The sequence below is a fragment of the Myotis yumanensis genome, unplaced genomic scaffold, assembly GCF_028538775.1.
Source record: "Myotis yumanensis isolate MYYU_CA2020_CCGP unplaced genomic scaffold, mMyoYum1.0.hap1 SCAF_2, whole genome shotgun sequence".
Classification (NCBI taxonomy): Eukaryota; Metazoa; Chordata; class Mammalia; order Chiroptera; family Vespertilionidae; genus Myotis; species Myotis yumanensis.
Window position 1 is genome coordinate 55,464,200 of NW_027223753.1, and position 24,198 is coordinate 55,488,397.

Below are 24,198 nucleotides of genomic sequence, written 5' to 3' on the forward strand. Positions count from 1 at the left end.
TTGGATTGGATACTAAAAATTTTGTGGAATATAACAGAAGTAAAGACTTCCTTATAATAACTATTCATGTTGAATCAGTTATTAATAAAATGAACAATCTAATTATTAAAAACAAACTTTGTTGTGAGAAAATGTAAAATAAGTAGGATGAGCTACTGCCCATATAACCCATATAAGATTTTTCCAAAGTTATAACATTGGTCAGATAAGCATTTCCTTTATTTAATTTAAGGGGTACCAATTGTCCACAACAATTGATATATTACACACACGTGTTCACACATGCATATAAATGGCTGTCACTGGCCCAACATTGTCACATATTTCTTGGTATAGAGACACAGCTTTCCTCTAGTCTCTGAAAACTGGGTTTCCTTGAGATTATATGAATCAGAGATAGATGATTTGTTCTCAACCAGGGGAGATTTGGTTTCCCTTCCTCCTGTTATTTGGCAATATCTGGAGACATTTTTGGTTTCACAACTGAGGCGACTATAGAGTCCAGGGATGCTGCTAAACATCCTACAAATGCATAGGTCAGCTTCCCTCCTCACATCCCCTCCACAAACACAAGAAAGATTTATCCAGCCCAACATGTTAGTAAGTGCTGTGGTTGAGAAAACCTGGTCTAAAGTAATAATTAAAAGGGCAATACAGCAATAGTAATATTGATGATGCAGTGCAAATTTACCCTTACTGAGAAAGAAAATTGGAGATGAATGAATGAAGTAATGGTAAATATTTATTGAGTTTATGGTTTTAGTGGAATTAAAAGAACATCTTAACCAACTTCCCTTTCCTTATAAGAATACAGATTCTGCCGAAACCGGTTTGGCTCAGTGGATAAAGCGTCGGCCTGCGGACTGGAAGGTCCCAGGTTCGATTCCGGTCAGGGGCATGTACCTGGGTTGCGGGCACATCCCCAGTGGGGGGTGTCCAGGAGGCAGCTGATCGATGTTTCTCTCTCATCGATGTTTCTAACTCTCTATCTCTCTCCCTTCCTCTCTGTAAAAAATCAATAAAATATATTTAAAAAAAAATACAGATTCATATGTAACGTCACCCTACTTGTGTTTGAATAGTTATGAGAAGCTCCGTCCTTTAAAAAACAGACTATCCAATTATTGGACAACATTAATTGTTAGAGCATTAATTATATTAAATTAAAATTTGACTTACTATAGCTTCTACTCATTGGTCCTAATTCTTATCTTCTATGCATCACAGAGTAGTCTTTCCTAATAATAACTAATCAAATATTTGAAGAAAATTATTGTACTTCTCTTGTCACTGTCTATCTTAAACCTCTGAAATACTTAAAATGTATGTATGTGAGTGTATGTGTGTGTATGTATATATGTATGTATATATGTATGTATATATGTATGTATAACCAAATGGAAGCTGACACTTTGTCTTACATAATATGAAAATGTGCTAGATGAGTTGAACCTGCAGGCAGTAAAGCATTTTTTTAAGCTATTGTTTTGGTTTACTGCTGAAGCATTTGAAAAGAATTACGTGTTCAATGTAGCTCTTTGCCCATCAGCATTCACTTTGTAGATCTCTTGTAGGGCACATCCCCCCAAAGTAAGAGGCCCTGGTGGAAAGTACCTCAAGCAGCTGAGTTTTCTCCTAGGTCTGCAAAAATAAATAGTGGCGAGTGCAATGCTACTTTCTAGGGGTAATTTCACTATAGAGCCGAGGCCAAGGCGCCCAGGGCAGTCAGCAGCACTAGCCTGCCAGGGGCAGGGATCTCCATTTGGTCAAAACTGGGTTCCCACCTGCTCACTCCTTCTACTCATACTAAGAGGGGGAAAGGACAGAAGACACCAGCGTAAATAATGGGAACAAAGGAGCACAGGGTCACTAAAGTGCTGGTGCAAAAACCAAAGCCATGCTCCCCCCGCTGCCCATGTCTGCCAGCCCGGACTTGCCACCAAACCCTAGAGGGCATCTCTTAGTTCAGTACTTTTATCTTCATTTATCTTGATTTAGATAATATATATAATATGATCATATATATAATATGATCCAATAATAAAGAAACAGTAGGACTTGGAATGCATGGAAGTGAAGAACATAGGCTTTGGAACTATACTCAGCTTATCAAGTTACTAGTTATGTGATCTTAGACAAATTACTTAACCTCCTTAATTTTCCTGTCTGTAAATGAAAATTATAATACTACTTCTGAGAATAGTTGTAAAGATTGATAATGGGTATACAGTGATATGGATTCAAGGAAAGAGAAAGAAGGAGACTTTTCAGGCAGAGGTAAAGAACATGTTATTAAGCATAGAAGCAAAAAATAAAAATAAAAATTAGCATGGTATTCCCAGGGAACTGTAAGGAGTCCAAAGCCTTTGTAGTTCCTTTGCTTTGTAGCAGGGAATAAAACTGGGAAGATATACAGGAAGGAGTCAGATCATGAGGGTCTTAGGAACTTAACTGAGGAGATTGAACTTTATCTAGAAATCTGTAGGGAGCTGTTGAAATTTAAGCAAGAGAATGGCATGATTGGATTTAACTTTTAGATGGATGACTCTGGTTGATGTATGATTAGATGAAAGCCAGACCAGAAGCAAAATATCAGATAGGAGGTTTCTGTAATAATTTAGATGAAAAATATTGGGAGCCTTTTTGGTGGTGATAAGAGAGAGGAGAAAATATAAACATACATCAAATATGCTGTATTCTGTATTTGGTACTTTCACATTTATTTTCCCATTTAATCCTTTTGATAATCCTATGAATTATGATTAAGAAATCTGCTTTCTGAGGTGCAATCATTATAATTACTATTGTTATTATTAACTAAAGGCCCTGTGCATGAAATTCGTGCATGGGGAGGGGGTGTCTCTCAGCCCGACCTGTACTCTCTCCTATCGGGGACCTCTGGCTCCTAACTGCTCACCTGCCTGCCTGCCTGCCCTAACCACTCTGCCTGCCTGCCTGATCCCCCTAACTGCCCTCCCCTGCCTGCCTGATCACCCCTATTAACTTTTTTAAAAAAATCTTATCCCCTTCACACACAATTGTATTTGACTTCCTTATTGGCTTCTCCCTCTCACACAATTTTTCTCTCTCCTTTATGTAACACTTTTTCCTACTGACTCATCATTTATAAACTTTTCTTTCTTCCTTATTTCCTACTTCTGTTCCATCATCCTTCTTTCCATCTTTCTTCTACCCTCCCTCCCTCCCCACATTCCTTCTTTCCTTTATATTTACCCCTCCCCTACTCCCCTTTTCCTTCCTTCCCACCTTAATGTTTTTCTTCACTTCCTCCCTCAGACCTGCTTTGCTCCGTCTCCCATTTCTTCCTTCTTCCCATTCTCCTTTTAAGCTCTACTGACTCCCCTTTAAAATTTTTCTTCCCTCCCTCTTTCTCTCTCATCCTACTTTTCCCATATGTTCTTCTCTACTTACTTCCACTGTTTTAATATGTATGTATGTATGTATGTATCTATTTACCTACCTACCTACCTACCTACCTACCTAATTATTCACTATCATTTATCTTCTTTCTTTTCTGACTCCTACTTTTAAAATATGTCCCCAGTATACAACTATACTTGATTTTCATTATACCTGCTATAGTTCACTCATACATTCTCTTTCCTTCCTTAACTCTGCTCTCTCCTGACTCCTTTATAAAGTTCTTCCCTCCCTCCTTCCTTTCTTAAAGTTTCCATTCGGGGGGGTGTTAGCCCCCAGCCCAGGGCTCAGCCCCAGCCAGGTGTTTGCTGTCCCCCCTTCCCGGCCTCCCCACCGCCGTCTTGCTCCCATTCCCTGCCTGGGTTGCCCGGCCCAGTGAGGGTGGCCAAGGCCCGCATGGCCCAGGCGCTGCTGCTGCCAGGAAGCAGGAGCGCCTCTACCCAGAAGGACTCAGACATCCACCACTCCATCCTGGACCTGTAGGTGCCTCTGCACTGGGGGCCACTGTCCCCCTCCCATGTCTGGGCAGGGCTCCTGCTCCCTGCCCCCCCCGTGGTCACTACCTCCTCCTGCGTGCAGCCCCATGTTTCCTTTCCTTTTCCATTCCTGCATCTTTTTTTTGTTCCCTTTCTGTATTTCTGTTTCTCCTCTTGCCTGTCTGCATGCAGGCCTGCCTTCCTCTCCCTCTCCTTTCTTATCCCCTCCTGCTGTATCCTATCCTACCCTGGGCCTTGCAGCTGCCTGAGCAGAGGGCGGGGACGCAGCCTGCGGATCCAAACATGATGTGATGCTGTAATAGATAATTTGCATATTTCTCTATTATTAGTATAGACTAGAGGCCCGGTGCACAAAAATTTGTGCACTCGGGGGGGAGGGGGGTCCCCCAGCCCGGTCTGTGCCCTCTTGCAGTCTGGGACCCTTCGGGAGATAATGACCTGCTGGCTTAGGCCTGCTCCCGGGTGGCAGAGGGCACGCCCAATACCTAGGTGCAGCCCCTGGTCAGGCTCAGAGCAGGGCCGATTGGGGAGTTGGGGCGCCGCCCCATCATGCACAGAGCAGGGCCGATCGGGAGGTTGCGATGCCACCCTCAGGCACGCTCAGGGTAGGGCCGATTGGGGGGGTTGGGGCACTGCCCCCTGACACTCAAGGCAGGGTTGATGGGGAGGTTGCGGCACCACCCCCTGTCACGCACAGAGCAGGGCTGATCAGGGGGTTGGGGCGCTGCCCCCTGTCACTCACAAAGCAGGGCTGATCAGGGGGTTGGGGCGCTGCCCCCTGTTACTCACAGAGCAGGGCCAATCAGGGGGTTGGGGTGCTGCCCCCGTCACTCACAGAGCAGGGCCTATCAGGGGGGTTGGGGCTCCCCCCTGTCACACACAGAGCAGGGCCCATCAGGGGGTTGAGGAGCGCCCCCCTGTCATGCACAGAGCAGGGCTGATCAGGGGGTTGAGGAGCTCCCCCCGTCACTCACAGAGTAGGGCCGATAGGGGAGTTGGGGCACCGCCCCCTGTCACACACACAGCAGGGCCAATGGGGAGGTTATGGCTCTACCCTGTCACACACAGAGCAAGGCCCGTGGAGGGTGGTTGGGGCGCCACCCTCTATCACCCACAGAGCAGGGCCGATCAGGGTGTTGGGGCGCTGCCACTGTCACACTCAGGGCAGGGCTGATCAGGGGGTTGGTGCACCGCACCCTGTCAAACACAGAGCCGCAGGGCGATCAGGGGGTTGGGTAGCTCCCCCGTCACACACAGAGCTGCAGGGCGATCAGGGGATTGGGGAGCTCCCCCCTATCAGGCACAGAGCAGGGCTGATCAGGAGGTTGGGGCGCCTTCCCCTGTCACAAACAGAGCAGGGCAGATAGGGAGGTTGTGGCCCCGCCCCCTGTCACTCACAGAGCCGCAGGGCGATCAGGGGTTTTGGGCGCTGCCCCCTGTCACGCTGATCCCGGTGCCGGGAGCCTTGCTGCTCCGCTGATCCTGGTGCCAGGAGGCATATTACCCTTTTACTATATAGAATAGAGGCCTGGTGCGCGGGTGGGGGCTGGCTGGTTTGCCCTGAAGGGTGTCCTGGATCAGGGTGGGGGTCCCCACTGGGGTGCCTGGCCAGTCTGGGTGAGGGGCTGAGGGCCGTTTTCAGGCTGGCGGGTGACTGAAGCTCCCAACTGCTCTTTTTTTTTTTTTTTTTTTTTTCCTATTCTGGGCCAGCTTTAGCTCTGAGGCCTCGCTGCTGAAAGCAGGTTTCTGGCCTTTACCTTCTGTATTTGATACAATGTTCAGCTGGCTGAAGCCCGGCTGACTAAAGCAGGTTTCTGGGGTTTTGTTTAGCTTCTATATTTGCAACATAGTTGCTTAGAGTTGCAGCTGAGAGGCCGGCTAGTCATGCGGGGAACGTTGGAGTTCGCCATCACTGGAGCAAGCAAGCCTCCCTGCTTGCTTCAGTGCATGGCTGCCGGCCGCCATCTTGGCTGACAGTTAATTTGCATAAGGATATGCTGATTAGCCAATGGGAAGGGTAGCGGTCATACGCTAATTACCATGTTTCTCTTTTATTAGTGTAGACTAGAGGCCCCGTGCACAAAAATTTGTGCACTTGGGGGTAGGGGGTACCTCAGCCCGGCCTGTGCCCTCTTGCAGTCTGGGACCCCTTGGGGGATGACCACCTGCTGGCTTTGGCCCACTCCCCAGGGGATTGGGCCTAAGCTGGCAATCAGACATCCCTCTGGCAGCCCAGGAGCCCTCAGGGGATGTCCATTTGCCAATGGGGAGCAGACCTAAGCTGCAGTCAGACATCCTTAGCGCTGCTGAGGAGGCAGGAGAGGCTCCCACCACCACTGCTGTACTGGCAGACATCAGCCTGGCTTGTGGCTGAGCAGAGCTCCCCCCTGTGAGAGCGCGCTGATCACCAGAGGGCAGCTCCTGCATTGAGCATCTGCCCCCTGGTGGTCAGTGTGTGTCATAGTGACCAGTCATTCCCAGTCTTTGTGCTGTTAGGGTCAGTTTGCATATTACCCTTTTACTATATAGAATAGAGGTCTGGTGCACAGTTGGGGGCCAGCTGGTTTGCCTTGAAGGGTGATCCTGATCAGGGTAGGGGTCCCGCTTGGGTGCTTGGCCAGCCTGGGTGAGGGGCTGATGGCTGTTTGCAGCTGCTCACACCCCCTTCAGGGTGGAGGTCCCCACTGGGATGCCTGGCCAGTCTGGGTGAGGGGCTGAGGGCTGTTTTCAGGCTGGCGGGCAACTGAAGCTCCCAGCCTCTTTTTTTTTTCTTTTTTTTTTGTTATTCTGGGATTTATTTACCTTCTATAGCTGTCACTGGAGCAGAGAGCCAGCTCCAGCTCTGAGGCCCGGCTCCAGCTCTGAGGCCGCGGCTGGCTGAATGTAGGTATCTGGGTTTGTTTAGCTTCTATAATTGAAACATTGTTGCTTCCGGAGCTCAGAGCTGGGCTGCGGCAGGCTGGGAACTTTGGCTTCCTCCATCACTGGAGCAAGCAAGCCTCCTGCTCGCTTCAGCTGCGTGGCTGCTGGCCGCCATCTTTGTTGGCAGTTAATTTGCATATCCTCCTGATTAGCCAATGGGAAGCATTGCGGAGGTATGGTCAATTATCATGTTTGTCTATTATTAGATAGGATGGTAATAGTAGAAGTAGTATCCTGACTTTTGCTTTCTTTTCCTACTACTCCTTATTTCTCGGAGGTGGATCCTATTCTCCATCCTTATCTTTGTTTTAAATCCTTAACTAATACCAGTATAACTGTGTTTTTATTTACTCCCATTATTTCACCATTTTGTCTATGTAGAATTCTGTATACTTGATACTTTCCCCATTCAACTCTTTGTATATTTTTATCTTCTTATGATTTCAGAATGCCTTTTATATGCCATTTCATAGAGAAGTAGTTGTATTAATCAGAATTGTTTTCAAATGATGAACATTTTAGATTAGTTACCCTGATCACGTCTCAGGCAGAAATCATTTCGTAAATGAAGTATTTTGCTTTCATTCTGATTGTGTGTATTTCTGTACACTTTTATTAATAGATATTTAAAAATGTATTTTTCTATAATGATTTTTATTAACTTTAGCTTTATAAGCATTTCCCTCAAATTTTCATACTTTGAATGTTCTTTATCATCTATTATTTACAAATTTTATCACTTTTATAACAAACCTTTCTAATGTACTTGAGTATACACTATTTTATTTAAACTTCCAAATAACTTTGGACAATAGGTAGGGCAAATATTCTATTTTATATATGAAAAAGACTGGGAGAATTTAAGTGCTGTCCAAGGTTATACAATAAATAACATAGCTGGGGCCATGTTTTCTAACTCCATATCCAGGGTTTTTTTCACCACATAATTCTTAGGTAGCCTAGTAAATAACCTGAGGTGGTGGAAAGTACAAAATGTTAGTACTTATATTTTACAAAAATATTTCAGTTTATTTTTATCTTATATTTTACAGGATCATATGTTCCAGCAGAATATTCTTCCTTTAGAATTGCTGAACAGATTTTTACAAGAATCAGTACTGATGATGATATAGAAACAAATTCATCAACTTTTATGAAGGAAATGAAAGAGGTACCCAAACTAAACTTTTCTTATGTTAAAAAAATTGAATTCTGCTGCTAATAGTCAATGATCATGTAAGAAAGTATTCTTAAACTAAAACATGCAGATGTGCTTATACTACCCTGCAAGAGCCAGAGGGCAGTCAAAGACAGCTTCCTAATTTCTGTCTTATGTGGAAATGGAAATTAATGTTTAATGGTAAAATACAGTTTTAAAGAAAAAGCTAGTGTTATTGAATGATAAAAGCGTGCATTCATTTTTTGGTATGGGAGTTATGAATTACTTGTTCAGGAACAATTTGCCTAGTATCTATTATTCCTCTTAGGTTTAGTTTTAAAGTAAAAGATCACTGTGTTTAAAAATCATCCTATATTCTGTGCTCTTATAGAATTTTCACTTCCTGTAAAAAAGTATGTATCATCACCTATTTCTTATCTGAGAAAGTCTCAAGTAGGCTTGAAGGGCTAAAGCAGTGGTTCTCAACCTTGGCTGCACTTTAGAATCACCTGTGAATCTTTTTAAAATCCTGATTTCTGGGCTTCACCCTCCGGAAATTCTGTTTCTTTTTTACTAATGTTGTGGCCCCACCCCATAACAAAGAAACAGAATTTCCGGAAGATGAGGCCCAGAAATCAGGATTGTAAAAATATTCCCAGGTGATTCTAATGTGCAGCCAAGGTTGAGAACCACTGGGCTAACGGAATTCAGTATAGCTCTTGGCCTATTTTTAATAGTTAGGAATTATTTAATCACTATACAGTTGGCTAATTTTCTGTAGACAGATATAATTATTGAATAACTATGGGGTAATATAGCAATGTATTAGGTGCTCCAAGTTACATTTTTATTATTTATTTTTTTAATGGAATACATCACTTTTTTATTTTTAAATATATTCTTATTGATTTTAGAGAGGAAGAGAGAGATAGAAATATCAATGATGAGAGTGAATCATTGATCAGCTCCTTCCTGCACACCCCACACTGGGGGTGGAGCCCACATCCTGGGCACGTGCCCTGACTGGGATTCAAACTGTGACCTCCTGATTCATAAGTCAATGCTCAACTACTGAGCCTCACCAGCTGGGCTCAAGTTATATTTTTAAATAGTTCTAGCTCTCAAGAAGCTTAGTACTATAGCAAGGTAAAAACGGCCATGAAGGTTACTATTGTACTATTACATAACAAAGGTGGTATTCTGTTTTTTGAGAAGGAGGTTAATAAGGAGAAGGAGCATATTTGTTAGTTAAAGTCTTGGTCTTTGTTGGGCATGGATTTAAATTTATTCGTTTAACCAGGAACCAATGGACTTGGATTGGATGCTTTCCCCCCAAATTTTCTTTCCATCTTTACAAGCTATAAAGAAGTTACAATTAGTTGGCAATATAGTTTTGAGTATTTTCTGACAATTGATTAGTCATTTGTGGAGAAGGAAATGACCATCTTTATGCTTTATTTAAACATTTAATTAATTGCTTTGCTTGTTCCACTGTATCTAAAACGTCAATATTTTTTAGATGCTGGTTATTTATTCTTTTGTCTATTTATTCTTTTTGACACATATGCTTGTGTCTGTGTACACATAAGCTATGCTATTGGAGTTATTGGTCATGAGATTTTTAGAACACAGTATGTTAGTTTCTGCTCAGTTGAATTTCTCTATAAAAATATATTTCAGATGAACTAATAGACTGTATTTTTTCTATGACAGTTATAACTGGTTATAATGAATAATATTAAAATTATATTTTTCAGATAGCATATATTCTCCATAATGTTAATGACAAATCACTAATATTAATTGATGAACTTGGCAGAGGTACTAATACAGAAGAAGGTATTGGCATTTGTTATGCTGTTTGTGAATATCTGCTGAGCTTAAAGGTATTTGTCTCTATTTTAAGTATATTAGTTTTCAGCCCTTTTTTGATGTGTCCTTTACTTATCATGATTGGATTTTACAGGCACCTATAAATAGCTCTTTAAACAATTTTAGATAATGAAAAGTACTATAGCATTTACATTTTTGTTCTTTTCTGATGGAAGTAGGAATGGTTGGTACAATCAATAGTCATGATGTAGACAAGGAAAGGAGCAAGTAAAAAAACACAAATAATGTTAAAACTAGTCACTTGCGAAACATGAATGCATTTCAGTAATTGTCTCCATGTGTAATAGCATTGACTGTGATGTCACAGCATGAAATAGAACTAGGCATTAGAGGTCACTTTATGGAAAATCTATTTACCATTCCTTTAAAGAAAATGTTTTTTCCACAAATCAATTATATAAAACAAGCTATTATTTTTGCTCTATTATTATTATTTTTTTAAATATATTTTATTGGTTTTTTACAGAGAGGAAGGGAGATAGACAGAGTCAGAAACATCGATGAGAGAGAAACATCGATCAGCTGCCTCCTGCACATCTCCCACTGGGGATGTGCCTGCAACCCAGGTACATGCCCTTGACCGGAATCGAACCTGGGACCTTCCAGTCCGCAGGCCGACGCTCTATCCACTGAGCCAAACCGGTTTCGGCAATTTTTGCTCTATTATTAAGTTAATTTGCGAAGTACCTTTTAGATCATCATTCAAATTATATTCATATATGAAAAAACTTGAATAAAAATACTTTTCCATTTTTAAAGTACCTCAAAAAACATCCCTAAGATGGGAGTCCATAATGATTTATTATACCTTAATATACCTTAAATGAGATTTCATAATGATTTATTATATAGAATGAGAAAAATATTATTGTATACTTAAAGTCATGTGATGGGTCAAAAGTAACATTGGATAACATATTGGTTCTAGGGTTTCTGGAATGGACTGTCTAATATGATTAATTAAGATACTCATGACTCTATTTCCAGCAGTAAAGAAAGCACTGTTAATCCTGGCAATAGAAATATGCAAAGTATCACCACTGGATACTCTTAATCACTTATGAGAAGCAAGGAACTGGGTGACTGTATATATGATACCTACAAATATTTTTTGCAAACTAAGGAGTCTAATGAGATTGGCTGGTTGCTCCTAATGTTTTTGGAGTAAATGGGGAAAGAAAAGGAGGCAATCAGGAATTGAAATGCCTGCATAAATCTCTATATACATGACCTGATCTATATGTGCCCTTAAGGAGACTCTTACCTCCTCTCTTACACCTCAGGACTGAGATTCTGAAAATACAACCGAGATCTCATCCCGTAACTGGCTGAATTACAATGCAAGTTGAACTCTTAGCCATATGGTAGCAATTCTATTATTAAAGTGAGAACATTGGTTAGGAAGAAATGGGATCTGAAAGTTGGAAGGGGGACATGTGGGAAGACTCTGATGAAGCTGGGAGCATTGAGCCTCTAAATTCTTTTTTAAAATATATTTTTATTGATTTCAGAAAGAGGAAGAGAGAGAGTAGAAACATCAATGATGAGAGAGAATCACAGGTTGGCTGTTTCCTGCACGCCCCTACTGGGGATGGAACCCACATCCTGGCATGTGCCTGACTGGGAATTCATGAGTCGATGCTCAACCACTGTCCACCACCAGCTGGGCTGAACCTCTAGATTCTGATGAGTCTTTTTTGCCAGTGGAAGATGCCTCTCTAGTAGCTTTGCCACTCCATCTGTGTGGATTAGCTCTGCTTTGCCTGGAGAAACCGTAATGGCCTCCCCTGATGCAGTTGTTGTGTAAGACAATGCTGATTTTCCTTAGGATCCATTTGTAGCAACCTTCATAACAGGATACAGGTCCCAGCAAGTCCCTAAGGTTAAAGTACAACTTATGGCTGATGAGGAGGGACACTATACTTCCAAAGAAATACTTGAGTTTTCTAATTTATACAGATAGAAATCTGGAGAACATGTGTGGAACTGGATATTAAGGATATGGTATAATGATAGAAAGAATATAAAGTTGGATCCGACTGCATTTATTAATAGGTGCCCCGACCTGCAGGGCACGCTTCGTGGGTATACCGCACCAAATCCTGCAAAGGAATGAGAGGATAGGAGACGCGAAGAAATGGAGGCAAGACAAAGTTCTGATCAAGCCTCAGTTTTATTTTTTACAGCGGGTGGTATTTATACTGTTTCTAGAGGAGGGGGCGGGCAAAGGAAGTCGTTAAGGATGTAACAGGCTTTGGAATGTCGCAGCTTATCAGCGGAGATGTAGCTTGCTTTGTGCTTAGGGTGAGGGTATGTTATCTTTTAACTCCAGGCTAAATCGCAAGGTTAACTTTTAACTCCAGGCCAAATCGGGAGTTGGCTTGGAGGAGCCAGAAACCTCTTGTAAGCTGGAGATGTATATGTGATTTATAATGGCTCCCAACAAATAGGGACTTGCTAGGCAGAGATTTTGCATTTAATGTTGCAACTTGGGATGTTTGGTTGGTTGATTGAAACATGAACCAAAAGATCGCCCATGGTGAGTGGGAAGTGTTGGATCTGCCTTGTTTTAATGTAGAGCTCTTGATGTAAGAAATGTCTAAACCTGTAGAGAATTTTTAGCCAAACTGACATGTGCTGGGGAGAAAGATCTCAAATGCTCTGGGGAATAGCAGTTTTAAAGTTTCCTTTATGCATTTTAAATTAAGAGGGAACATAAAGAAGATTACATGAAGGTGGGGAAAAAAGCAAGGTGGGGTTGGATTACAGAATAGTTAAAATTATATGATTTCTTGAGAGTTAATACTTCTGATATTTCAGGGGTATTACTTCTTATATTTCAAAGGTGTGTTAACCTAGATGCACAGGAACAATTGACTGCTGGCTTAAAACCTTTTTACTAAAGGCAATATAGGCCAGAGGTCTGACTACCCACCAGGACCTGCCCAGTTAGGTATTTATGATCAGATGCCCTGTGTGGTTACTTTCTATCCATAGAATAAGTGTTTCAGAGGCTTAGGGAGATAAGAATGTTATTGTAGATTTATTATTAGACCCACTCACCCACCCTAGACAGGGCCAAAAGACATATCTTTCACCATGACCGGGAGAAATAAATTTGTGAGGAGAGCTCCAACATCCTTGAAGAGCTCAGATTGCTTTTCTCTATAGGCCAGTCCTCGCAGTGGAAAGTGTAGTTATTGAATTGGGAATCCTAAATACAAGGAAGTAATTGGATCTCACGGTTGCAGGAGCCAATTGGTAGCACTCAACCACCAAAGGTAAGGTTGGTGTGGCTACCAAAACAGACAGTAGAGTCAAAGCAGCAATCAGAATAAGTCTTGACTTGGGAAGACCTGTGACATTGGCTGGTTGATCATGGTGTCTCTAGAGGTGAAAGAGATAGGAAATGTATTAAATTCTTACTTGATCTGGATAAGCATAAAAGTTTTAGGTCAAGTAAACAAAGGTCTATCGAATTATAAAAACAGAGTCAGGTGATAAATGGAGTTTTAGCTCAGGTCTATCTCATACTGGGCCCAGTGGGTTCCCAGCCCATCCTGTGGTTAGAGGAGGTGCAGAGGTGAAAGATGCAAAGGTGGTGATTTCCACCACATCTCCATTCCCCTCACATATTTGGTCTGAGCAGAAGACAGATGGATCTTGGAGAATGACAGTGAATTATCATAACCTTAACCATGTGGTGACTGTAATTGCAGCTGCTGTATCAGATGAGGTCTCACTGCTTGAGTAAATTAATGTATCCCCTAATACCTGGTATGCAGCTAATTGGTCTAGCCCAGTGGTTGGCAAACTGCGGCTCGCGAGCCACATGTGGCTCTTTGGCCCCTTGAGTGTGGCTCTTCCACAAAATACCGACTTCTGCGCATGGGCCACGAAGTTTCAATCGCACTGTACGTGTGCGCCCGCACGTGGTATTTTGTGGTATTTTGTGGAAGAGCCACACTCAAGGAGCCAAAGAGCCGCACGTGGCTCGCGAGTCACAGTTTGCTGACCATGGGTCTAGCCAATGTTTTTTCTTCTATATCTGTCAATCAAGACCACCAGAAACAGATTGCTTTCAGCTGGCAATGTCAGCAATATACCTCCAACTTGAGGGGTCTATCAGCTCTCTAACTCTATGTCATAATTTAGTTTGCAAGGACTTTGATCACTTTAACCTGCCACAAGATATTACACTGGTCCATTACATTGATAACATTATGATAATTGGATCTAGTAAGCAAGAAGTAGCAACTACTCTAGATTTATTGGTAAGACATCTGTGTGTCAGATGGGGGAAATAAATCTGACAAAAGTACAGGGGCCTTCTATTTCAGTGAAATTTCTGATCACTGATTCTAGGGATCCAGTGTGTAGGACATATGTTATGATATTCCCATGTTGAGGTGAAGTATAAGTTATTACATCTGGCCCCTCCAACTCTTGTTTCATCTTGCCACCCCCTTCTATAGTTGATATCCATTTGCCAGTCAAATATTTTATTTTAATGTCTTAATATTGTAATTTTCCACTAATAACCCATTTAGTTGCTCACTGGTAATGTCTTAAACATAATCAACTATTCAAATTTCTATCTGCTTTAGTAACTCTGGGTAAGAAACCATGTGCTGGTCATAAGTCACTTGAATTACCTCCATCAAAATCAACTTAGGACTTAGGGAAAATACAGTTTCCTGGGGCCCCACATTATAGCTTCTGATTGAGAATTTCAGGGGGATAAGCACCAAGAATGTGCATCTTCAACAAGCTCCCCAGATGATTACTAAAGTTTGAGAATCATTGTCCTAAACAATTTTCTCAAAAACTTAAAAGCTTTGCCTGGCCAATGTAGCTCAGTTGTTGAGTATTTGTCTATGAACCAGGAGGTCACAGTTGGATTCCCGATCAGGGCATATGCCCAGGTTGCATATGCCCGGGTTCAATTTCCAACGTGTGTGTGTGTGTGTGTGTGTGTGTGTGTGTGGCGGGGGGAGGGGGGCGGGCATGAAGGACGCAGCCAATCAGTGATTCTCTCTCATCATTGATGTTTCTATCTCTCCCTCTCCCTTCCTCTCTGAAATCAATAAAAATATATTTTTAAAAAACCACATAAGCCCTAAACCGTTTAGCTGAGTGGATAGAGTGTCGGCCTGCGGACTGAAGGGTCCCAGGTTCGATTCCGGTCAGGGGCATGTACCTTAGTTGCAGGCACATCCCCAGTAGGAGGTGTGCAGGAGGCAGCTGATCGATGTTTCTTTCTCATCAATGTGTCTAATTCTCTATCCCTCTCCCTTCCTCTCTGTAAAAAATCAATAAAATATATTTTAAAAAGAAACAAAACAAAAAACACTTAAAAGCTTTGCAATTTCAAATACCTAAGACTATCCATTGATTCCATTGTTCACAAACTATTTATATGGAGGGAAGATACTTTTAAAGTAGTTTATTTTTAAAGTTGAGGGAAATATTATGATTTTGTTTATGGATTACTTCTCTAATAAATGATTACCGAAGTTAATAGCTTTATTTCTGATAAACTTTACCTTTTCAATATCTTTAGACTTTTCTTTTAGGATTTCACTTTTGGATTTGTTTTCTTTCCCATAATGCAACATAATTGTGTCTGTATAAATATAATAAACATGTTCTTCCTTGAGTATAAATTTTTGAAACATTTAAAAATGAGTTGACCATGTTAGACTTAAAGTTATTAGTTTCATTCTTACATTTCTGCTAAGCTACTTGAAAAACAGAGCTAAATTTTATGTTAAAGTTGTTAAAATAGAATTTTCTTATTCATTATAAAGGATTAAAATTCATTATTGTATATTCTAGGCATTCACATTGTTTGCCACACATTTCTTGGAATTATGCCATATAGATGCCATGTATCCTAATGTAGAAAACATGCATTTTGAAGTTCAACATGTAAAGAATACCTCAAGAAATAAAGAAGCAATCTTGTATACGTACAAACTCTCTAAGGGATTCACAGAAGAAAAAAATTATGGTAATACATAAAGAAAGTTTATCTATATACTGAAACTCTATATGTTCTTCTCCCCTTTACTTGGCTGTCAATCTAAGTAACTTTCCCTCTCAATCTTTTGAGTGCTTATATGCTCTAAAACTGTTTTATATGTCAAACTTCTATTTTGTATGTTCATTTGAAAACTTATATTAACCAATAACTGTAGAATTATAACACATGAAGGCCCCAGAAGTATTAGTGTCTATACTTAGGAAAATGTACTTTAGTTTATATTTGCAAGTTATATAATGAATTGAAAATTATGTGTTTCTTACACTCTTTCAGTAACAGGGTTCTTTTTCTGTGTTCTTCAGAGTCTGGGAACTTGATAATTAAATCTAAAGTCTTAAAATGGGGTATATTACCAAAGCATATGATATTCATAAACTTGATTACATATTTTCCCTCTACATTATTTTTGACATGTGTGAAATCTCATGGATTCAGAGAATTTTCAATTGACCTATACAACATTCCAAAAATTATTTTAGCTGTAAATGTGACCCTTGTAAGAGGGGAAAAAAGCATCTTTTTTTTTTTACCATTTGAAATAGGAAATCAAATGGATAGCTTAATTTGTATCAGATGTTTAATCTTTATAAGCCTCAACTTTATCTATTAAATGGGATAATTTTCCACATATTTGGGCTTGTGAAGATTAAGTGAATTATCAAATATGAACTAGTATAGTGCCTAGCAATTACTAACTTCTAAGTAAATATTATATGCTTCTATTGCCTCTAAAAAATAAATACGGAGGAACAGTGTATCAGAGGGAAATTCAACATTCTCCTGAATTCCGGGCATGCCAATAAGAAGAGTAGAAGATCTGAAGCACCTGCATTACTGCACATTTTTATTTTTATTTTTTTAAATTACTTTTTCACCTTTTAACTAAGAAAACATTTTTTTTCTTTTTTCTTTTTTCTTTTTCTCTATCACCTGATTTTGCCCTTTCAGCAACTACATTTTTATTTTTAACTAGTATTATTACCGCTACCATTTTACCATTTTTTAAAGTGTCATTTTATTTTGTCTTTATTTTATTTTGGGACTAATGTTCTCCATTCTATTTTCATCGTTCCTTTAGCAACATTTTTCTCTACCTCAATTTGCCTCTGTGCTAAACAATCTTCCCCACTTTTTCCCTTTTGCTGTCCTGTTTCTCTTACCCTACTCCAGCTTTAGATTTTCCCTATTCTTTTTACCCCCTGTCAAAATTTCACCCTACTTATATATCCTACGTCCAATCCCCTGCTCTAAATCCTTATACACCTTTCCCTTATCTTCCTTCACTATCCAATTTTTTATTTTTTATTTATTTTTTATTTTTATTTATTTATTTTTTCTTCTTCTTCTTCTTTTCTCTTGCTATTGTTTTATTGTTGTTTGCTTGATTGACGAGTATATTGGGGTTTTTTTTTTTTTTGATTGTTTGTGAGGTTAGACTGCTTATTCTTTTTATTTTCCTGCCCCTCCCCCTCCCTCCCTCCCCCCGGTTATTTCTGTGCTTCTGTTTTCCCTTGAGTCGCTTGATATTATTGGTTGTTTGTAGTTTGTATTCATCTCCAGGAATCTGTTGCTGTAATTTGTTGGTATTAGTGGCGGATTTATAGGAGTTTTCTCCTCATATAAATAGTCTCTTCCCCTTTTATACTTCATTCTCTTTTCTCTCTTACTTTTTTTTTCTTTTTTCTTTTTTTTTCCTCCTCTTTTTTCCCCTCCCTTTTTCCAATTTCATTTTTGCACTCCTTTTTTTCTTTCTTTCTTTTTTCTCTTCTACCTTTTTCTCTTCTTTCCCCCTTATCTCCTAACTCTCTTAGCTCGGGTGGCCACCTTTATTTGGGGTTAGTAATATCGTAAATACAATAGTGTTCAGTGCCTGGTACGTTGTGCCTTGTTGTGTTGTATTTTGCGTCTTTAAATCAACGCAGCAGATTCAAGCAACAGCGGCCTCCTGATCACCACACGCTCTGCCTGGGGAACAGTTGCTGTGTGTGAAGCCTCCCTCCACCAGCCAGAAGAGCCACCACAGCTGTGAACAGCACCCACCAGAGGCTCTGCTATCAACAGAGGAGCTGCTGCTACCACAACCACCCAAGGAGCAACCACAGCCCGAGGAGCCACTGCCACCCAGGGAGCAGCCACTGCCACCCAGGGTCCAGCCACTGAACGACTCAACAACTAGTCATGTCAGTGAGATCAAACATGGGTAGACAAAGAAACCCCCAAAGGAAAGAAAAGGAGGACTCGCCAGAAAAGCAGCTAAGTGAGACAGAGATATGCAACATGACGGAAAAAGAATTCAGAATAAGGTTCCTAGAGTACATGCACCGGATGTTCAAGAAGCAAGAAGAAACAGATGAAAAACTCAACTACTTATGCAAGAAGCTAGAAGAAACAGATGAAAAAATCAACAACTTAAGTAAGTCCCAAGAAGAAATGAAGAGCGACATAGCTGCAATAAAAAACACCATTGAAAGTATCAACAGTAGACTGGGAGAAGCGGAGGACCGAATTAGTGAATTAGAAGACAAGGAGGCAAAACACACTCAAACTGTACTGCAAATGGAGAAAAAAATTAAAAGACAGGAGGAGAGCCTAAGGGAGCTTTGGGACAACATGAAACGAAACAACATACGAATAATAGGGGTGCCAGAACAACAGAAAGATGAACATGGATTAGAAAACCTATTCGAAAAAATAATATCAGAAAACTTCCCTGAGGTGGGCAAGAAAAAAGTCACACAAGCCCAGAGAGTCCCAAACAAGGTGAACCCGAAAAGACCCACACCAAGACACATCATAATTACCATGGCAAATGTTCAGGATAAAGAGAGAATCTTACAGGCTGCAAGAGAGAGACGGAAAGTAACATACAAGGGATCTCCCATTAGATTATCAAATGATTTCTCAACAGAAACACATCAGGCCAGAAAAGAATGGACGGAAATCTACAAAGTGATGCAAAGCAAAGGACTGAATCCAAGAATACTCTACCCAGCAAGGCTATCATTCAAAATTGAAGGGGAAATAAGAAGCTTCACAGACAAAAAAGGGCTAAGGGAGTTTTTCACCACCAAGCCAGCCATGCAAGAAATGCTAAAGGGACTGGTGTAAAAAGAAGAAATATCAAGCTCAGAAAGAAAACAGCCACACACACAAAAAAGAAATGGCTACAAACAAGTACCTTTCAATAATAACTTTAAATGTAAATGGACTAAATGCTCCAACCAAAAGACATCAAGTGGCTGAATGGATAAAAAAACATGACCCATATATCTGCTGTCTACAAGAGACCCACCTCATTAGAAGGGACTCACACAGCCTGAAAGTGAAGGGATGGAAAAATATCTTTCACGCAAATGGAAAGGAAAAGAAAGCTGGGGTAGCAATACTTATATCTGACAAAATACATCTCAAAGTGAAGGCCATAACCAGAGATAAGGAAGGCCACTTCATAATACTAAAGGGATCAATACAACAAGAAGATATAACCCTGGTAAACATATATGCACCCAATGCAGGAGCACCCACATACATAAGAAAACTTCTGGAAGATATCAGGGGAGAGATCGACAACAATACAATCATAGTAGGGGACTTTAATACACCACTGACATCACTGGATAAATCCGCTAGACAAAAACTCAGCAAAGAAACAGCAATCCTAAATGACTCACTAGATCAGATGGACTTAATTGACATCTTCAGAACACTTCACCCCAAAGCTGCGGAATATACATTCCTCTCAGGTGCTCATGGGACATATTCAAAAATAGACCACATATTGGGTCACAAGCAAAGTCTCCACAAATTCAAGAAGATTGAGATCATAAAAAGCAACTTCTCAGACCACGATGGCATAATGTTAGAAATAAACTACAATAAAAACAACCCAAAATACTCAAACACTTGGAAGCTGAATAGCATGTTATTAAATATTGATTGGGTTACCAATGACATCAAAGAAGAAATTAAAAACATCCTGGACACTAATGACAATGAAAACACAACAATTCAAAACCTCTGGGACACAATGAAAGCAGTCCTGAGAGGGAAGTTTATAGCTCTACAGGCCTATCTCAAAAAACAAGAAAAAATGGTAGTTAATCATCTAACTCTACAACTCAAAGAATTAGAAAGAGAGCAACAAGAAAACCCCAGAGTGAGCAGAAGGAAGGAGATAATAAAGATTAGAGCAGAAATCAATGAAATAGAGATCAAAAAAACAATACAGAAAATCAATGAAACCAAGAGCTGGTTCTTTGAAAGGATAAACAAGATTGACAAACCCCTAGCCAGGTTCACCAAGAAGCAAAGAGAGAGGTCCCAAATAAACCAAATCAGAAATGATAGAGGCGAAATAACAACAGACCCCACAGAAATACAAATGATTGTTAAACAATATTATGGGCAACTCTACTCCAACAAACTAGACAACCTGGAGGAAATGGACAAATTCCTAGAAAAATACAACATTCCAAAACTCAATCAGGAAGAATCTAAAAATCTCAATAGGCCAATAACTATGGAAGAAATTGAAGCAGTTATCAAAAAGCTTCCAGCAAACAAAAGCCCAGGACCAGACGGCTTCTCAGGGGAGTTTTACCAAACTTTCAAGGAAGAACTAAAACCTATCCTCCTCAGATTACTACAAAAAGTTCAAGAGGAAGGAACACTTCCAAACACATTCTATGAAGCTAGCATCACCCTAATTCCAAAACCAGGTAAAGACAACACAATGAAAGAGAATTACAGGCCAATATCCCTCATGAACATAGATGCCAAAATCCTCAACAAAATCTTAGCAAATCGGATCCAGCAGTACATCAGAAGGATCATACACCATGACCAAGTAGGATTTATCCCAGGGATGCAAGGATGGTACAACATCCGTAAATCAATAAACGTGATACATCACATAAACAAATTGAAAGAAAAAAACCACATGGTCATATCAATTGATGCAGAAAAAGGATTCGACAAAATCCAACACCCATTTTTGATAAAAACTCTCAGAAAGGTGGGAATAGAAGGATCATACCTCAACATAATAAAAGCCATATATGACAGGCCCACAGCCAACATCATACTCAATGGGCAAAAACTAGAACCATTTCCCCTAAGAACAGGAACAAGACAGGGATGCCCACTCTCACCACTCCTGTTCAACATAGTACTGGAAGTATTAGCCATTGCAATTAGGCAAGAAGAAGAAATAAAAGGCATCCAAATTGGAAAAGAGGAAGTAAAACTGTCCTTATTTGCAGATGACATGATATTATACATACAAAACCCTAGAGACTCCATCAGAAAGCTACTAGACTTAATACATGAATTTGGCAATGTAGCAGGATACAAAATTAACCCCAAGAAATCTGAGGCATTTCTATACACCAATAGTGAACTTTCAGAAAGAGGGATTAGAAAAACAATCCCATTTACCATTGCACCAAAAAAATTAAGATACCTAGGAATAAACTTAACTAAAGAGGTTAAAGACCTCTACTCAGAAAACTACAGGACATTGAAAAAAGAGATAGAGGAAGACATAAACAGATGGAAGAACATACCATGTTCTTGGATTGGTAGAATCAACATCATTAAAATGTCCATACTACCCAAAGCAATCTATAAATTCAACGCACTTCCCATTAAAATACCAATGGCCTTCTTCAAAGATCTAGAACGAACTCTCCAAAAATTCATCTGGAATAAAAAAAGACCCCGAATAGCTGCAGCGATCCTGAGAAAGAACAAAGTAGGTGGGACCTCAATGCCAGATATCAAGCTGTATTACAAAGCCACTGTTCTCAAAACTGCCTGGTACTGGCACAAGAACAGACATATAGATCAGTGGAATAGAATAGAGAGTCCAGAAATTAGCCAGAACCAATATGCTCAATTAATTTTTGACAAAGGAGGCATGAACATACAATGGAGCCAAGATAGTCTCTTCAATAAATGGTGTTGGGAAAATTGGACAGATATATGCAAGAAAATGAAACTAGACCACCAACTTACACCATACACAAGAATAAACTAAAAATGGATAAAGGACTTAAATGTACGACAGGAAACCATAAAAATTCTAGAAGAATACAAAGGCAACAAAATCTCAGACATATGCCAAAACAATTTCTTCACTGATACAGCTCCTAGGGCAGTTGAAACTAAAGAGAAACTGAACAAATGGGACTGCATCAAAATAAAAAGCTTCTGCACAGCAAAAGAAACCATCAACAAAACAACAAGAAAACCCACCTCGTGGGAAAACATATTTGCCAACGTCATATCTGATAAGGGCTTAATCTCCAAAATTTATAGGGAACTCATACAACTTAACAAAAAGAAGATAAACAATCTAATCAAAAAATGGGCAAAGGATCTAAATAGACACCTTTCAAAAGGGGACATTCAGAAAGCCAAGAGACATATGAAAACATGCTCAAAGTCACTAATCATCCGAGAGATGCAAATCAAAACAACAATGAGGTACCATCTCACACCTGTCAGAATGGCCATCATCAACAAATCAACAAACGACAAGTGCTGGAGAGGTTGTGGAGAAAAAGGAACACTTGTGCACTGCTGGTGGGAATGCAGACTGGTGCAGCCACTATGGAAGGCAGTATGGAGGTTCCTCAAAAAATCGGAAATGGAACTCCCATTTGACCCTGTGATCCCACTTCTAGGAATATATCCCAAGAAACCAGAAACACCAATCAGAAAGGATATATGCACCCCGATGTTCATAGCAGCACAATTCACCATAGCTAAGATCTGGAAACAGCCTAAGTGCCCATCAGTAGATGAATGGATTAGAAAGCTGTGGTACATCTACACGATGGAATACTATGCTGCTGTTAAAAAGAAGGAACTCCTACCATTTGCAACAGCATGGATGGAACTGGAGAGCATTATGCTAAGTGAAACAAGCCAGTCAATGAAGGAAAAATACCACATGATCTCACTCTTTCGTGGATAATAAAGACCATTACAAACTTTTGAACAATAATTGATACAGAGGCAGAGCTGCCTCAAACTGATTGTCGGACTGCAGTGGGAAGACCAGGGAGGGTTGGGGGACTGTAGGGAGGGGAGTAAGAGATCAACCGAAGGACTTGTATGCATCCATATAACCATAACTAATGGACATAAGACACTGGGGGGTAAGGGAGGGCAGGGGCTTGTTAAGGGCGGGGGGGAAAAAAGGACACTTATGTAATACCCTTTGTAATACTTTTAGTGAAAAATAAAAATTAAAAAAAAAATACAATAGATTTTTAGCACACAGTAGAAAGCATATATGGCATCCTATATAATAAAGAGCTAATATGCTAATTAGACTGGGCAGCAGAACAACTTTCCAGGATTACCTTTGACCAGTGGGTGCGGGGCGGGGCCATGAGGCAGCTGGACTGATGTGGTAGCCAGGGCTGCTGTGAGGGCCAAGGTGGCAGCCGGGGCTGCGAGGGCTGAGACCCTTGCATGAATTTCTGTACATCAGGCCTCTAGTTTATACAGTTAAATTAAGGTCTGAGAGTATGAGCCTACTAGTTGCTATTTGGAAGGCAGCTATGCTCACCACTATACCACCAACACATAGTTGCTACTTTGAATTTGCATGAAGAGTAATCACCTACCATTTTATATTCTGAGAAATTCCTCTCTCATTGATCTGCTAGCTAGAGGAACATTCAGCTGTATGGTGATCTCTGTGACTAAACATTCTCTTCCCTTGTAAAACTTACATGTACTTGGACCTTCTGTTACCAACTGCATTTGTAGCTGGTCAATGTTATTACTATTTTTCAATTTTCTAATTGCCTCTTTTCCTTTGCTAACATGTTTTCCTATATCACAGAAATATCTTCAGGGATTTTATCTAATATGTCTTGCATATGTAATTAAATATAATAATATGGAAAGTTGAACTTTGGAAAACTTAATTTTGAGAATTGTCTAGTAGTTCAGAAATGTATATGAATGGAATTTTAAATATCTGAGAAAAGATTAATACTGGTTAAAAGAAACCTAATGACACTAGCAAGAATAATATTGAAGCCCCATTGCTTATAATTTTAGGATTAAAAGCTGCAGAGGTGTCATCACTCCCACCATCAATTGTCTTGGATGCCAAAGAAATCACAACTCAAATTACCAGACAAATTTTGGTAAGAAACTTTTTAGCAATAAGAATTGTTTTTCTAGTGTATATGTTTATAATGGCCTTGGATTTAAGTATA

General features: G+C 40.2%; 1 protein-coding gene across 1 annotated transcript in view; it reads left to right on the forward strand.

Annotated features, from left to right (window-relative positions):
• Positions 1 to 24,198, forward strand: part of MSH4 (mutS homolog 4) — an 83,602-nt gene that overhangs the window by 52,666 nt on the left and 6,738 nt on the right. The window contains exons 16-19 of the mRNA XM_070403715.1: positions 7,913 to 8,031; positions 9,777 to 9,905; positions 15,751 to 15,925; positions 24,038 to 24,126. Of these exons, the coding sequence (XP_070259816.1) occupies positions 7,913 to 8,031; positions 9,777 to 9,905; positions 15,751 to 15,925; positions 24,038 to 24,126 (512 nt within the window). The remainder of the gene's footprint in view (positions 1 to 7,912; positions 8,032 to 9,776; positions 9,906 to 15,750; positions 15,926 to 24,037; positions 24,127 to 24,198) is intronic.